The sequence below is a fragment of the Ambystoma mexicanum genome, chromosome 5q (genome assembly GCF_040938575.1).
Source record: "Ambystoma mexicanum isolate Mex_15411 chromosome 5q, UKY_AmexF1_1, whole genome shotgun sequence".
NCBI lineage: Eukaryota > Metazoa > Chordata > Amphibia > Caudata > Ambystomatidae > Ambystoma > Ambystoma mexicanum.
Window position 1 is genome coordinate 25,452,103 of NC_090933.1, and position 16,339 is coordinate 25,468,441.

Sequence of the window (16,339 nt, forward strand, 5' to 3'; positions counted from 1 at the left end):
CAGTGTTCCCCAAATGATTGAGTCAGAATGAACAAGTCATTTTACCAGTGAGGTGATGACAAAGATGTGGGAGATACTAGGGGTAAAGATAAAACTCCACATTGCCTACCACCCAGCCACGAGCTGGGGAGTTGAGAGGTACAATAAAACAATTGTGGGCATCTTGAAGAAGTTTGTGGTGGAATGTGGACCTAGTTGGGACATCCGATTACTGCTTGTCCTGATGGCCATTGGGGCTACACCATCTTCTGCAACAAAACTGTCTCAATTTGAGCTCATAATGGGACACAAAATTGTGCTACATCAGAATCTGCTCTACAGAACTCAAGAGCAGACCCTGATCAACTCATCCATGACCCATGAGTACATTGAACATTTACGAAAACACCTTCAGTATACTTTTGCTTACGCTCAGCCAAATTTAGAAAAGTCGGCAGAGGGGATGAAAACTCACTACAACTTTAAGAACACCAAGAAGGAGTGCAAAGTAGAAGACAGGGTCTATCTGTACATTTTCCAAAGGAACCAGACCAAAGAGCGGATGTTGATCCCGTCTTGGTGTGGTGCTTTTGAAATTGTCAATAAAATCTCACCTGTCGCCTAAAAGATCTGCATCCCCAAAGGAGAACAGACGAAAGAGAAATGGGTCCATATCATTCAGTTGAAAAGCTGTCATGCCAGACAGAATTTGCGACTGATTGAAGAACCGAGTGAGGGTAGAGCCCAGGAACCATCTGAAGAATAAAAGTAAAGAATGGAAACACGGATGGAGAAAATCACATATGTACAGGGAGTAAAACAACTTATACTTGTCAGGAATGTACCAAAAGTAATGACTATGTTCTGAATTGTATACGTCAAGTGAAAAGTAATGTGTAACTTGTTGGTTTGTTGTCAATTTGTACGTTAATCATACAAGGGCAATTAGTACTGAATAAAATACTTAACCTCTCTTTTATTCTCAGCGGATTAAATAACTCCTTGCCACTACAGGCCGGAGGTGGAGCTACCGGAAAGGGAGGGTCGAGGACAAAAACCTTAAATCTGAAATGAGTGGAGTGCAGACCAGAGCGCTACTCCCTCAGGTTGGGGAAAAGAGTGGGCGTGCTCTGACGAGGAAATTCAGGGAATTAACCAAAGCCCAAAGGAAACAGAAACCCTACTCTCTCCTTGCTCTTTTCTCTGAATCAGTGTAATCAAAAACCCAGGAGAGGGGATATGTGGGGTAAAATATAGCCCCTGAATGCCAGAAATAAAGGCCAGGCCCGTATTTAAGAGTGAAGCTGACTGGTGCTATCCATTGGAAAATGCAGGCCAGTCCAAAACATGTTTCTGATTTAGGGCCTAGGACATGAACAGAATTGGCCTCTTTCAACTTTACCAAAATGAACAGGCGCTCGAGTGAAGGAAAATGTGCCTTATGAAACTTAAAAGTGCTGCATGGGCCCAATGCATGGCAAAAGACATATGTAGCTGAACATGATGTTTTACTAAATACATGGAATGCTACATTTTCTACTTAAAGAGAGAGATAGCAGCATGTACATTATCTTCAATGCAGCACAATACTGTGATCCAGAAATCTAAAGTTAAGCCAAGCACTGTGCATTTGTCACAAATAAAAACACTTACTTTTCAACATTTAAATGACCTAAGTGAAAAGGAGAGGCCTACTTTTGGTAGAAGTGAACACTGGTGCTCTCTGTTAGCTGGCCTATTTGATTAAATTCTGAATGTACCTTATGGTTAATATTGTGGAAGCAAAAATGATATGTTATAAAGAACAGGTTTAAATGTAATTTACTATACAAATGGTTAAACATCATGCCAAGCAAAATGTCAAAAAGTAAACACTTTTTAATCACGGATGTACTTTCAAAGTAGCGGTGCAACTGGGCATTTCTATTGAACTGGAGCTTTAACCTCAAAGACTATTCCTCTGCTTATCCCGGAGAGTGAGGTCTGGTTGTCAGCCATCAATCAGGTTCATTGCTTAAAAATACAAAGAAATACATAGCCCGAAATGTGAACCACAGTGGAAATAGTCAGCAGAAGCGACCTTGAGGTCAAGCTTTCCAAAAAAGTAATGAGTAAGGCCTTTGAAGCCAAGAAGGATATGTGAAGATAAACACAGATAAACCAGATGGCTGATCACATTTTTTCAGGGACATGGAAACCTAAGGAAAAGGTGGGTGCTAGGAAAGTGAGTGAGGCATGTGAGGCAGGGGTTTAATTAATAGAAAAATGCATTTTGTTGCATAAAAAGGGCAGTGTATATGACAGAAATCTCCTTTGAACCATACTAAAACAATTTTTTGTGATAAATATAACAGAAGTTATTAAGAAAAATCTGATGTGGGCCTTCCCATGATTCCGAGAGATTTGTGGGTGAAGGACTAAATTAGCTTTTGTATGATGGAGTGTCATATTTTTCACCAGTACGGCCTATGAGGAAATCACGAAAAACAATAACAGCTCAGGAAGGGCGTGCAGAGGTAACATTAGTATGGTATGATTCACCGTAAAATATAGAACTCATACATATCATCATGGGGTTATTTGAAAGACCCATGGAGTTATTACAGTATTAGATTTTTCAGAACAAAAGATGCAGGAATCCTTGTCAATTTTAAATGATGTATCGTTTCCCCTCCCACAGCCTACATCATGCATATCTCTCAGCTTCTGGTCCTATCAGCAGGCAGGGGGTGTGGTGGGGAGAGGTGAAGGGACAAGGTAGCCAATCCTGCCTGCGGGAATCATGACAAGTTTGTGATGTTACTAGCCCTATAAAAGGACCTGTTTGCATCAGAACTGGGCTTTTTGCGACTTATTCCGGGAGAGGGCTGGTGCTGTACTCTTGCGAGGATCAACTAACAGAGAGGCCTCAATCCTTGCATTGGAGACAGTGGCTGGGACATAGAGAAGCTAGCGGGACCCAAACCAGAGGAGCAGAAGGAGTCTGGATGCAGGAGAAAATCCCTGACTGAAAGGCCTTGACCAGACCTTTGCTGTCCTGAGAGGAGCCATGCTATTTTCCCTGACCAAAGCCTCCCATGTAGGTAGATATCCGAAAGCCATCAATTGTGTTGGGAGCCACAGCCTTTATCCCTTTCCATCAGTGGTAAGAGGGAGGGTGAAACTGTGTAGGCCCTTTGCACAATTTAATAAATCTTAATCAAACTTATTTCCCAATTAGAAAACCACCCCTCTGTTGAAATTGCATTGTGTTGGGAGCCGCCACCCTAAAACCTTTCTATTAAAGTGTGGGGAGGGGGAAAACTGTGTAGATCCTTACCACATTTGGTTAAAGTAAATTAATTCATTCCCACATAGAAAATGACGGGATGAAGGTTGTTAGAATTCGAAACTAACAATAGCTCATGCCCAGTGTGTTAGAGCTGGTATAGCCCATAAAAATTTGGGTGACTGTTTCTGAAATCCTTGACTTCGACATAGAAAGCGTGGGTCCATAATCCAAGAAGAAGTAATCCATGAAACACCACCTTTCAAGTCAAGTGTGGAGGGTGTAAAACGAAATTCCCCATTCCTTTTAAACTAGAATTACGAAGTATTGTATCCCATCTGCATGTGTGGTGCAAAACAACATTTTTCTTTTGTTTTAAATTTTCTCTGACCTCAAACTATCAAGTCCTGCCTTTTATTTTCAAGTGTTAAAAAACGATTTTCATTTGAGTTCCTTTTTCCCAACCTTGCCTTTTAAATTACACGCCCAAAACGATTTTTTCATTGTGTCCTCACTCCCTGCATCTTGCCTTTCAATCAAAGTGGTCATGTTAAATTGAGGCCTGGAGGGTGAGCGTTGCTGGGAGAAAAGTATTGTTTCAAATTAAGTCTTTTCTGTGGATATTATTTTGTATTGCAAAAGTTTTTAACTAGTTAAATGAAAAGTTGTGATTGCATGTTTCCAAATTTCATCTGTGTTGTTTGGCGAGTAGACCCAAGTTGTTATTTTGGCTGTTGCCACAGGATTGGTGGCTGATGTTGGTCTGCTTCTCCAATCTGGATTCAATAAATTAATAAATATATATTCTTGCTACACACCGACCTGATTCCTAGTCCATTGTGATACAGGGTATTTGTTGGGGTTGGGTGTGAGACGGGTTGGAGGCTTCAACAAATTGTACCTAAAATAAACAGTGCTTTGTTGTGCGCCACTTTGCTTCAGGGGCAAGGAACTCCCTGGGTTGAGCGTGACCGCATAATAAACCGCAACACTCGAGCAAAGATAACATTATCAGGTGCACTCCCCTGTGTGCATGCAGATCAGTCTAATAGGTTTCTTCTATCGTAGTGGTAGCTGACTCATAGATACATGAGGGTCGTGTGATGTCACTTCAGCTACCACTATCATTTTGGTGAAATGACATCCCTGCTTTCATCCTGCAGTCAGTGGCCCTCATTTCAACACCGGCGCTAAACCATGGCGCTATTAGCACCATGGTTGGTGCCGGTGTTGGAACTGGTCCGCTATGGTTCAATGGGGAATTACCACCCCATTCCAAGGTTGGAGGGGCGGTATTTCCCCATTGAACCATGGCCCTTCCCCATTCCCATTTTTGCCCCATAGGGCTCTATCGGAATGGGGAAGGAGCAAATTGCGGTACCGTACTTAGCACCAAGGTCCCTTTGAGGGTCCCTACTTTAACGGCTGGTATAGACCAGCCGTTAAGGTCGGGTCCCGCAAAGGGACCTCGTAGTAAGGCGTTAAGTGTTTAACGGCACCGCAGCCTTTTACGGCACCGTTAAACACTTAGCGCCAGGGTCGTAATGAGGCCCAGTATGTAGATTAAACTTTCCAATAGGTTGCCGTAAGCTGCCACTGCATTGAGAGCCTATCTCAGACATCCTTGAGCGTCCACTGATAATAATATGGTTATTCTGCACTCTATCACTAGACACGGCAAAATATTATCCAAAAAAGCAAAAAAAACAGCTTTGGAAATCGATAATAGTGTTTCTGTTTGCAATTGTGTATTGCCTTTTACACGAATAGGCAAGACTTCAGTCAATAATTGAGCTTTACGTTCCTACTAACTTCAAACATGTCTACATGTCAGTGTTTGCTGGCACACATAGATACATGAGGGTCGTGTGATGTCACTTCCGCTACCCCTAGCATTTTGGTGAAATGACATCCCTGCTTTCATCCTGCAGTCAGTGGCCCTCATTTCAACACCGGCGCTAAACCATGGCGCTATTAGCACCATGGTTGGTGCCGGTGTTGGAACTGGTCCGCTATGGTTCAATGGGGAATTACCACCCCATTCCAAGGTTGGAGGGGCGGTATTTCCCCATTGAACCATGGCCCTTCCCCATTCCCATTTTTGCCCCATAGGGCTCTATCGGAATGGGGAAGGAGCAAATTGCGGTACCGTACTTAGCACCAACGTCCCTTTGAGGGTCCCTACTTTAACGGCTGGTATAGACCAGCCGTTAAGGTCGGGTCCCGCAAAGGGACCTCGTAGTAAGGCGTTAAGTGTTTAACGGCACCGCAGCCTTTTACGGCACCGTTAAACACTTAGCGCCAGGGTCGTAATGAGGCCCAGTATGTAGATTAAACTTTCCAATAGGTTGCCGTAAGCTGCCACTGCATTGAGAGCCTATCTCGGACATCCTTGAGCGTCCACTGATAATAATATGGTTATTCTGCACTCTATCACTAGACACGGCAAAATATTATCCAAAAAAGCAAAAAAAACAGCTTTGGAAATCGATAATAGTGTTTCTGTTTGCAATTGTGTATTGCCTTTTACACGAATAGGCAAGACTTCAGTCAATAATTGAGCTTTACGTTCCTAGTAACTTCAAACATGTCTACATGTCAGTGTTTGCTGGCGCATAAAATTGGTAATAGACATATGAAAAGACTGCTGCTCAAAGTGGTGCAGGGAAGTTTTTTTATCAGGTGTATTGCTAATGTTAAATATCTGCAAATACTAAGTTGCAGACAAGCAGGCTATCACTGGGTAGGTAGGGCCTAAGTAATAATCGTTATTTTAAAGCTTGTTTTCAGATGGTCATATCATTACCATCTCAAAACCCACAATTAAATCAATATACTTGCTCATGTTTAGCCTACAAACCCCTAAACCACTTTAGAAGTTCCACAAATGTTTAGTTAGTATTTGTAGACATATTAGTAATACACATATTATAAAGACTTCTGTTCACAGCAGTGAGCAAAAGTGTGTTTATACTAACTTGCACACATATTTTACTCAACCAGGCTACGATGAGCTTGTGGTGCTGGGTCAGCTATTGAGTGTTGCTCAAAGCTAGCGGGGGTGGAATGCTGATATGGGTTATGGTAGGTAGAGTGCCCGAGTGAGCAGGGATGTGCTTTCCTAGGATGAACTAAGATATGTGGGTGTGATCAGGTGGGTGTGGGCAGCAGTGAACTGGAGTGACGGTGTGCAGGGGTGCACTAGAGTGGGGTTGAGGTGGAGTTAGCTACAGTGGGTGGGAGTAGGGGTAAGGTAGATTGTGAATTAGCAGCTGTGAGCTAGGGTGCGTACACTAGACTGGGTGTGAGCAGAGTTGAGCTATAGTCGGTGTGATCAGTGGTGGGTGGTGATGCACTTGGGTGAGCTAGGCTGTATGGGGTGAGATTGGTGTGAGCTAGGGAGGATGGGTGGTTGTGCTTGAGCTTGGGGGTGGGCAGATTTCAGAAGGGTGTTGGTGGTTTCAGCAGGGTGGAGCTAAGGTGGGTGGGCTGAGCATTGAAGGTGTGCTCTTGAGTGAATGGATGCTGGTGAGCACAGGAGAGATTTGCTGGTGGTGGTAATCAGGGGTGAGCTTTACGGTGAGCAGGTGTGAGCTGGGATCATCAGGGGGAGCTAAAGAGTGATCAGGGATTGGTGGGAATGAGCACGATAGGTTTGTTTATTGAATTTATATAGCGCTTTAAGCCAAATCGCTTTACAATATAACAGGTACAAAAGTGAGAGAAGCATATTTACAAACATGAAACAAGTCGTTAGAACAATATGTAGAACAATTTACAAGGGGGAGAGTGGGGGAAGGTGATGGGGTGACAGTGTCTGTTTTGAGGTCAGGGAGTGGGAGGAAGGGGGAGGGGGAGGGCAAGGGAAGGGTGAGGTACTACTGGAAGGAACTGGGAGGAGCAACATCTTGTAACCAAAATATGTGTGATAATACTTGGTCACAGACCAGCCATGAGCCTCTTTTTAGGAAAATCTAATTTATTTTATTTTACAGTATTTCAGTTCCACTGTTTACAGTCTCAATTACTGGTATATGATATGCAAGAGGCCACCCACGAGCCTTCCTCATTCACTACAGCCCAGGCCCCCAACTTGTACTCTTACAACACTCACTAACAGCATTTACTGACATTCGCCTGAGCAGTCTGTTACCAGTCACTGCCTCTTTAAGAGAGAGACAGTCACGTGGGAGAGGGGAGAAAGGAAAGGAAAGAGCTTGGGGAGCAAAAGTTAGTACGCAGTTGAATATTGAATAAAGAAGACGTTGAAAGTTACTCTGGTGTTGCGTCCTTAATTTCCACGTGCCTGCGGCCCAACAACTGGCGACAAGGCTGTCTCCAGTGACCCAGAGTGTTCCTGACTGGCGGGTGATCCTGACTCACCAGCCTGCAGTTTCCAGCTGCTAATTCTGTGTGCAGTCTGCACACGTCCCATGTGCCAGCAATCCGGCAGTACGGTCCGCCCAATCCTGGACTGACGTGAAGCCAGCATCCGAACGCTGTCCTGATGTGCCCCTCCTCCTGAGCCAGGATACCATGGCAATCCGCTGTGTCTGCTGTGCTGCATTCCGCCAGCGGCCATCTGAGGCGCCAGACCCTACGCACGTGTGCATACGCACCTCCGACAGGTTGGTGCCTGAGTGCTACTCCCTCCTCCTCCATTCCCGACTGGGCTAGCACCACGGCCTTTCTCCTCCCCCCAACTGCCACGGCCACACCAGGCTGTCCCTGGTAGGGGCACGTGGAATGCTCTGCACATACACACCAGAAGAGGAGGCTTAGTGGATGGAGCCACCACTACAAGGTTCTCCTCTGTCGGGACATTGAACTCCACAGAACCCCTGGGCAGAAAACCTCCCCGGATCACAGATCAAAAGGAGAAAACCATAAGCAGAGAGCCAGAGCAGCGGACTCATAGTCCACCCACGAACACAGGCACAGATCACACGTGCTCCAGCACACTATCTGCACCAGAACAATCCTGTGCACAAGGGTGCACATACCTCAACGGCCACACCTGCCACAATGAGCGACCAGGGGTCACCACTCCCCACGCCCAAGTCCAAATCGCACCAGCTGCGCATGCCACTCCCTTTCACCATGACCCCGCAAGAAGACAAAGGCCTGAGGTGGGTCGAGTGGATGGAAGACTTTAATCATTTTGTGAAAGTGGCAGGGGCGGAAAAGTCACCCAACCTGTACAACATGTTTATCAACCTGGTTGGGAGTGAAATCAAGACCATTGTCAAGACAATTCCCCCAGACGACCAACCAGACTACCCGTCACTGATAAATGCCTTAAACAAGAAAACCGTAATAGAGCCGAATCGGGACTATGAACGGTAATTGTTCAATCAATGTGCACGGGGAGTAGAAGGGACTGTAGATGAGTTCATCACCCGCTTGAGAGTGAAAGGCATGCACTGCCAATTCCATGCATTCTCTCTGGATGAGGCGATATGTCTACGTGTGATAGAGGGGTGCCTGTCCCGTGCCCCCAAGAAACAGCTGTTAAAAAAGGCACTCTGAATCGATGAAGTGAGCGAATTGGCGAGAATCTTTGAGAGAGTGGATGCCCAGGCAGCCTCAATGACAGACGCTTCCAACGCAAAGCAGGAAAGGTCTGAACTCGTCGCAGCAATCCAACCATCACCCCAGCGACCAGGAGACAGAGGAGCCGTACCCTATAGAGGATCCAACAAAACAGGACCTAGACCACAAAGACAATGCTATTGCTACGGAATGGCCTTCTCACACTCAGGGACCTGCCCTGCACTCTCACAAAGGTGCGCCAACTATGGAAGAGAGGGACCCTTCCAGTCTGTCTGCAGAGAGGGTAGACCATTCCCTACCCCGAGAATGACCCCACAGCCATAAAACAGAATGTTCGGGTTAGCCCCCCGAGGCCCGTCCTACCAAAAGAGGTTCTTCCCAACAGGGCCACAGCGATATGTCAGACCTGTGGAGGAATATCACCCGGCGTACCACACTCAAACCTATGATTACTACGACTTGCCTCCACAATTCAAAGATGAACACGACAGACCCCCGCAATCACACCATGACTACAATGAACATTATCAGGTTGCACCCTCTTATGGAAGAGACTATGACCATACATACCAGGATGAATATGTCAACCTCATCCTGGATGACCCAGAAGCGAAAGAGGCACCCAGGATAGCGGTTAACATTGGGAACAAACAATTTTGTTTTCTGGTTGATTCCAGCGCTATTGTCGTTATCATGGGTGAACAAGTTTTCCTACAGATCCCCGAAAAGCTGACGCTAACCAAAACAAATTCAAGGATCTTTCAGTGTGAAGCGACACTTCCGCTTCACTCCATAGGCCTCTTCAGAAGGCAGCTCGTGCACAAAGGCCTAACGATAACCGTAACATCCATGTCATTCGAAGCCTGACAAAAGGGAGATGTCTCCTTAGTTATCATATCGCCTCCAATCAGGGCCTCATCGACATCCATTTTCAGGAGGGGACGTCATCCAGTCGACCCCACCACCGGTTGACCGAAAGGAAGGGGTAAACACAATAATCGCTGCCCCCGCCAGGCCAGACCTCATTACACAGGAGACAATTCTGGCAGAGTTCCCCTGCTTATGCAAAGGACTGGGAAAACTCAAAGGAGCTCCCATAAGACTACACATTGATGAGAATGTCCAGCCCGTCCCCCAACACCCCAGAAGGGTGGGGTTCCACCTGCAGGAGGCTGTGTCAAGAGAACTCAACCAGCTGCTCAGCAACGTCATAATCGAGCCAGCTACTAGCCCGACCCAATGGGTGTCGCCGTTGGTAATCGTGCCCAAAGAAGGCAGATAGTTGCGGCTATGTGTGGACATGAGGGTGGCCAACACTGCCATTCAAAGAGGACGTCACCCTGACCCCTGTATAGAGGACATGATCGTCCAGCTCAATAAATCTGTGATGTCCTCCAAGCTGGACCTAATCCAGTAGTAGCACCACTTAGAGCTACACCCAGAGTCGAGGGGGATCAACACGTTCACCACCCATGAGGACTGGTTTTGCTATAGACGCCTCAACTTTGGCATCTCCTCAGCGGCTGACATTGTTTAGGAAGCCATTAGGCAGGTAATCAGACCAATCAAAGGAGCCCTGAATTACAGTGACAACATATTTGTCTTCGGCACATCGCGTGAGGACCACAACGCTGCTTTGCTTGCGACCTGCACGGCATCATGAAATGTAATTTCGGCAAAACAAAACCTAAATTCTTCGGGTACATCTTCTCTGCAGATGGCATGACCCCGGATCCAGACAAGGTTAGCACCATCTCCAACCTCCATGAACCAACGCAAGTGGCGGATGTTCATTCCTTTATGGGGATGGCTGGCTACTGCGTACGTTATATCTCCCACTATGCAACTCTCACCGAACCATTACGGCGCCTGCTACAGAAAGACACTGTGTTCGAATAGTCAGAGGAGTGCCAAGAAGCGTTTGTTTACATGAAAAGGGCCCTGTCAGAAGCTCAAAGCCTGGCATACTTTGACCCTGGCTGGCACACAGATATCATTGTGGACGCAAGCCCTGTCGGGTAAGGGGCCATCCTGGCGCAGACGAGTGGTCCGGACACGCACCCGAGGCACATTGTCGCTTACGCGAACAGGGCCTTATCTGCTCCCGAAACAGCATGCTGTCATGACCACTGCTTCCAAGGAGTCAGGAGGAGAAGCCCAACGCCCTTGGAAGCAGGCTCATAACATTCATTGCAGACGCCAGCAAGTCCCTTTAGGGACCTTTTGGGCCTTGTCCTGGCACCGGTGGTGCCAGGCTCATTGTGGAGACTGGTCCCGGCATAAGAAGTGCCGGGCTCATAGCAAATTCAGAAGTGCTTGGGTGGACCTACCTGCAGCAGACCATGCTGCTTCCTTACCAACAGGATGAAGTCTTCATCCTCCTCTGGCAGGAACTACTTTTCTTCTGGGTGGGGCTGGAACCACTCCCTAGGACTGGAACTCTTCTGGAAACTGGAACTCTTTTTCTTACCTGGGCGAGGCTGTGGAAGAAGACGCCTAAGCACTCCTGTGCACTATTTAAACCACACCCGATTGGTGCCACGTGCTTCGCGTTATTCTGCATCAGCAGCAGGACGCTCACCGTGTCAGCTCCAGGGAATCTTCCATTCCAGCTCCTGTGAACGCGAAATCTCCGGATTTACCTGATGAGGATCCATTCTTCAGTCTTCAGCAGCATCTGCACAACAACAAAAAACACAGATTAGAAGAGTCAAGGTCAGCGCTTCAACTTACCCGATCCACCGGAGCGTTTAAGGTATTCGCCGCACCCTTTCTCCGCCATCGAGCCCTGCAAAGACAAAAGAACATTGGTTAGTAACGTTTTGTTTCTGAACGGCTTACCTTTGCGACGTACGCTCCAAAGTCAGCTTGCACCGCACTCCGCTACCTGCAAGGCAAAGAGAGACATTAAGGTGCGTTTAAAGGCCTTGAACAGACTTTCTACTTACGTGCCTTCCTATTCTCCATCATCTTGTTCGCGCCTCGGTACAAACCTGGGCATCATCACCAGCGCCTTCATCATTCTCCATCTGAAAGCAAGAGAGAGACATTAAGGTACGTTGAAAGGCCCTGCACAGACTTTCTACTTACGTGCCTCCACGAACTTTGGCATTCTTTAGCCATCATTTCTTCTCAGCCAACCCTGCAAGAAAGGGATGTTAAAAGAGGACATTAAGGACTTGATATATGCAAAATCCGCTCGTGCAATTAACGGCGGCATCGCTCTCTACTTACCCTCTGCAATCAAGAGGCTGATCCCAAAACCAGTGAAGTAACTGGACCCAGAGCCCCTGCACAAGACGCAGGATGGAGAGCCCGGCATTCACCTATTTAAGGTGAGCACAGTTAGCAACCGAGTACCACGGGAGGAGAGAGTGTGGGGGTAGAGACTTCATCTAACCTTCCAGCTACTAACACCCCCTGATCTTTTCCACTTGTAGACATCTCACCCTCCAAGTCAAGCTTTCGGTGAGAAGGGGACCAAACCAGGGAGCCAGATGGACCCTACGCCTAACTTTGAAGACGGTTTCACCGCCCAGCCAAGACCCGCGCCTCCGAGGGAACCAGGTGAGCGTTACACATACTCTCAAGCGGAGAAAGGGAGCCTGGCCGCAGTCTGGGCCTGTAAACACTTTCATAATGTCGTTATCAGCAAGAAATTCACACTCGTCACGGACCACCAGGCATTGCTGTCACTGTTTGGCAATCCGCGCACCAAGATGCCACCCAGGATAGAACGCTGGGGCATCAGGATGCAAGAATACAACTATGACATCGTTCACAGGCCAGGAGGGGATCAAAATCCAGCCAACTATCTGTCTCGACACACTGCAGGCTCGCCAGTCACCAGGAAGGGTGACACAGAATACATAAACTATGTGGCCGCCAACATACTCCCACCAGCGATCTCACTTGAAACTGTCGCGACTGCATCGGCAGCTGACCCGTCAATGGCCCTAGTGGTCAGTCTGACGAGCAACAACAAGTGGAGAGACTACCGATGCACAGTTCTAAACCACCCAGGGGTGTGCAGAGACGAGCTTGACAGACTGGTAAGGGTACACACCAAACTTTCAGTCAAGGACCAAGTCATCCTATTATGGGGGTTTCGCCTAGTCATCCCTGCAACACTCAGAGCCGAAGTGATCAAGACAGCACATGAGGGGCACTGAGGTGCTGACAACACGAAGAGACAATTGAGATGCCATATATGGTTCCCGTTCATGGACTCGGTTGACAGCTGGGTCAAAAACTGCCTAGCATGCCAGTACATGGTGAGGGCGGAAGCCCCCATCCCACTACAGCTGAGGCACATCCCGGATCAACTGTGGGACAGCGTTGTGGTCGACTTCTATGGGCCAATGGAGTCGGGGGAATATCTCCTAGTATTCATTCGTGAATATTCAAGGTTTCCCATCGTCAAGAAGATGGTGACTACCGCATATGCCCAGGTGGCTGCAACGTTCGACGAAGTGCTTAGAGAGTGGGGCATTCCCAGGACAATTAAGTCAGACAATGGGCCTCCATTCAACGGCCACGAATTTGCAGCATTTGCTAAACGCATGGGGTTTATTCATCAAAAGATCACCCGTAGGTGGCCACAGGCCAATGGCATGGCCAAACGATTTATGGGCTTTCTAAAAAAGACAATTCAGAGAGCCCGCATAAAAGGCAACAACCCTCACCGATCCTTATGCAGATTGCTACAAGACTACTGGAATACTCCCCACGAAGCTACAAACAAAACGCCTGCAAAGTTAATGGGTCAGTATGAGGTTCACACCTTCATCGTGAGGCACCCGACTGCCCGCAAAGAGGAGGATAAAGAACTCATAAGAAGGGGCACCGAACAAAAAGAGAAAGCAAGGGCGGACACTGAGCTGAGGAAAAGAGCAGTCCCTAAAGAGTTTCAGGTGGGTGACAAAGTCTTGGTTCAACAACCAATGATAAGGAAAAATGATGCACGAAATGCACTGAAGCCCCTCAACATCGTCCCCATCAAAGGCACCATGGTGATCGCCCAGAATGCAGGTCAGTAAGCCACAAGAAACAGCTTGCAATTCAAACACCTCATTAAGAGAGAAAATTGTGATCTGCCTCCGCCTGAACCGCATCCCGGACCTATGGAGCCACGAGATGACGTATGGGCTTCCCCCAAACAAACCCGATACAAGATGGCAGAACCAGGCGAGACACCGGACGTGACCATGCCCAACGTAGGGAGTGGGCGACCACAACGCAAGATCAGGAAGCCACCTTGCCTTGTAGAAGAGTGTTAAGCCGAACGTTTGAACATTTGTCCGGGGTGATGTTACCGGCCGCTGCCTCTTTAAGAGGGAGACAGTCACGTGGGAGAGGGAAGAAAGGAAAGGGAGGAGTTTGGGGAGAGAAAGTTAGTACGCAGTTGAATATTGAATAAAGAAGACGTTGCAAGTTACTCCGGTGTCGCGTCCTTAATTTCCATGGGCCTGTGGCACAACACTGTCCATCATCACTGAGTATCGTTACATACCTGCCTAGGGATGCAACACAGACATGCCATACCACTGAGACACCCTGTACCACTATTACATGTGCACCCACCCCAACAGGCAACACAGTGCCTGAACCAATCCGAATGCAAACACTCAAACAGTCTGCAGAGCGAGCAGGTGCATAGAGCCTGCTCTACAGTTTGCTACTGCCCCTCCTCTTGCATACACACCCGCAACACGATGAAAAAAGAACAGAGGGTGAGCATGCACAAGCACTCCAGCTTACAGGGAACCAAGAACCTTCCAACATCATCCTGTTGGCAAACCTGTTTCTTAAGAAGAAAAAAAACTCATTGGTTAACATGTCCGAAAATACAAAAAAGAACAGTACTGGCCAGTGCATGCCAGAAATCTTTCTAGTTGCTATCCTGACCAAATATTCTTCTTCTCAACTCTTTTTTCCCACTTCTCACCTTCTCGATGGCATTGGTTTAGCTTTACTCACACTCTCTGCAGAGGCCTTGATTCAGAGATGAAAAGCTTGGATGAAAGCATTTGATAAAGAGAGTAACAGTGCGACTGATTTACAGGTCATCACGTCTGATCTTTCTTTTTTGAATCACCATAAACCAAAGCAACACATCACTCCACTAAAAGCAAGTGTTTTCTTTAAGGGTTTGGTAAATCTCACAGACCAGTAAGGTAGTCTACATTTACAAATAGTTTCAGTTTTCTGACTGTGAGCTTTCTTTCATGCAGTTTTTACGCAAACATTTTAAAATGCACAAAACATCTCTGCTATCTGACTCCACGCAGTGCTTGATGCATTGAGCAAGTCCTGGCTTTACAGGCCCCAGAACTCATGCTGGAAAACTAGGACAAGCTAAAGATGTCCTGGATGAAATTAGAACACCTGCCAACTCTGCATGTATGTCGTTTAGACGAACATTGTCCTCAGTATCAACTGCAGAACCAGTGCTGAACTGAGTAGGCTTATTTAAAGGAAATTATGCCTCATAGACATTATTATTATTTATGATGGTCCTTATGTTGAAATCCAGGTGGCAACTAGTAGGTTCGAGAGCATCAATTGGGCTATTTTACAAGATTGCCCACCCAGGGCAGCATAGAAAAATGAACATATGCTGAGTTTACTATGTAATAAGCACCACTGTAATTTGTGTACTGTTCAATACCACAATAGAGTTTATATTTTTGAAGTTTTTAAAATGAATTTAGGTATTTCAAAGTTACACCAAAATCTTAAATACCAGACCAGAAAATGATACGAATCTGCATCTAGCCATCACATCATGAATTGCAAGCACATTATAAAACCACTTTTTATACATAAGCTTTAAACATGAGGATCCACCATAGCACACAAATGTCCTTCTTTCCATCCATTGGCGCCTGCATTTACAGTCACTCCTTAAGCTGTTATCCCAGGCAACCATTACTTCCACACTGCGCACTTGATTGCCACGTAGGTTCATATAATCTATAATATCTCTGGGGCACTGGCCAAACTCTGAACATTAGTCCCACCCTCTGTAAAAAAAAAAAATAATAATAATTTTTAAAAAGGAATCCGCTACTGAGAACTCTTGGTTAGTTTGTACTTTAAGCAATTTCTCTTATTCGTTTATTGTATTTGACTCTAGATTGTTTTAAATGCGGAATCAAAATTGTTCAAACAAATGCGTGTTATCCACACCTCCACCACTCGAAATGCTATTGGTGTTCACCCCTGAATTTCCGGTTTCAGAGAAGCAGGAGGGACAGTCCTGGATGGCCCATATCACCCTGGCTGTGAACATTCTGTGGAGGAAAATAAATCCGCCGCTGATGCTGGCAATGTCTTACCTGGTTTCCACTCTATGGTGCTGCAAAGAAAGGCTATTGACATGGTAAGTGCAGTGGTGGCTGGTTAAATGGATAGCACCGTTGAGCTTTTCCACAACAATCATTTGATTATCTCGTCAGTTTGGTGACCACTCACCTTTTTTGTGTATTTTAGGTGGATGGCTTACTGTCAAGAGAAGTTCAAAGGCAAGAGTAATGT

The 16,339-nt window shown here is 46.5% G+C and overlaps 1 protein-coding gene across 4 annotated transcripts in view; it reads left to right on the forward strand.

Annotated features, from left to right (window-relative positions):
• OTULINL (OTU deubiquitinase with linear linkage specificity like) overlaps positions 1-16,339 on the forward strand; it is a 652,262-nt gene that overhangs the window by 370,920 nt on the left and 265,003 nt on the right. For 3 of the 4 annotated variants that reach the window (XM_069620439.1, XM_069620440.1, XM_069620437.1), the window contains 2 exons: positions 16,043-16,184; positions 16,295-16,332. In XM_069620439.1, the coding sequence (XP_069476540.1) occupies positions 16,066-16,184; positions 16,295-16,332 (157 nt within the window). In that variant the 5' untranslated portion in view covers positions 16,043-16,065. The remainder of the gene's footprint in view (positions 1-16,042; positions 16,185-16,294; positions 16,333-16,339) is intronic. The other variant, XM_069620438.1, reaches the window with a different exon arrangement.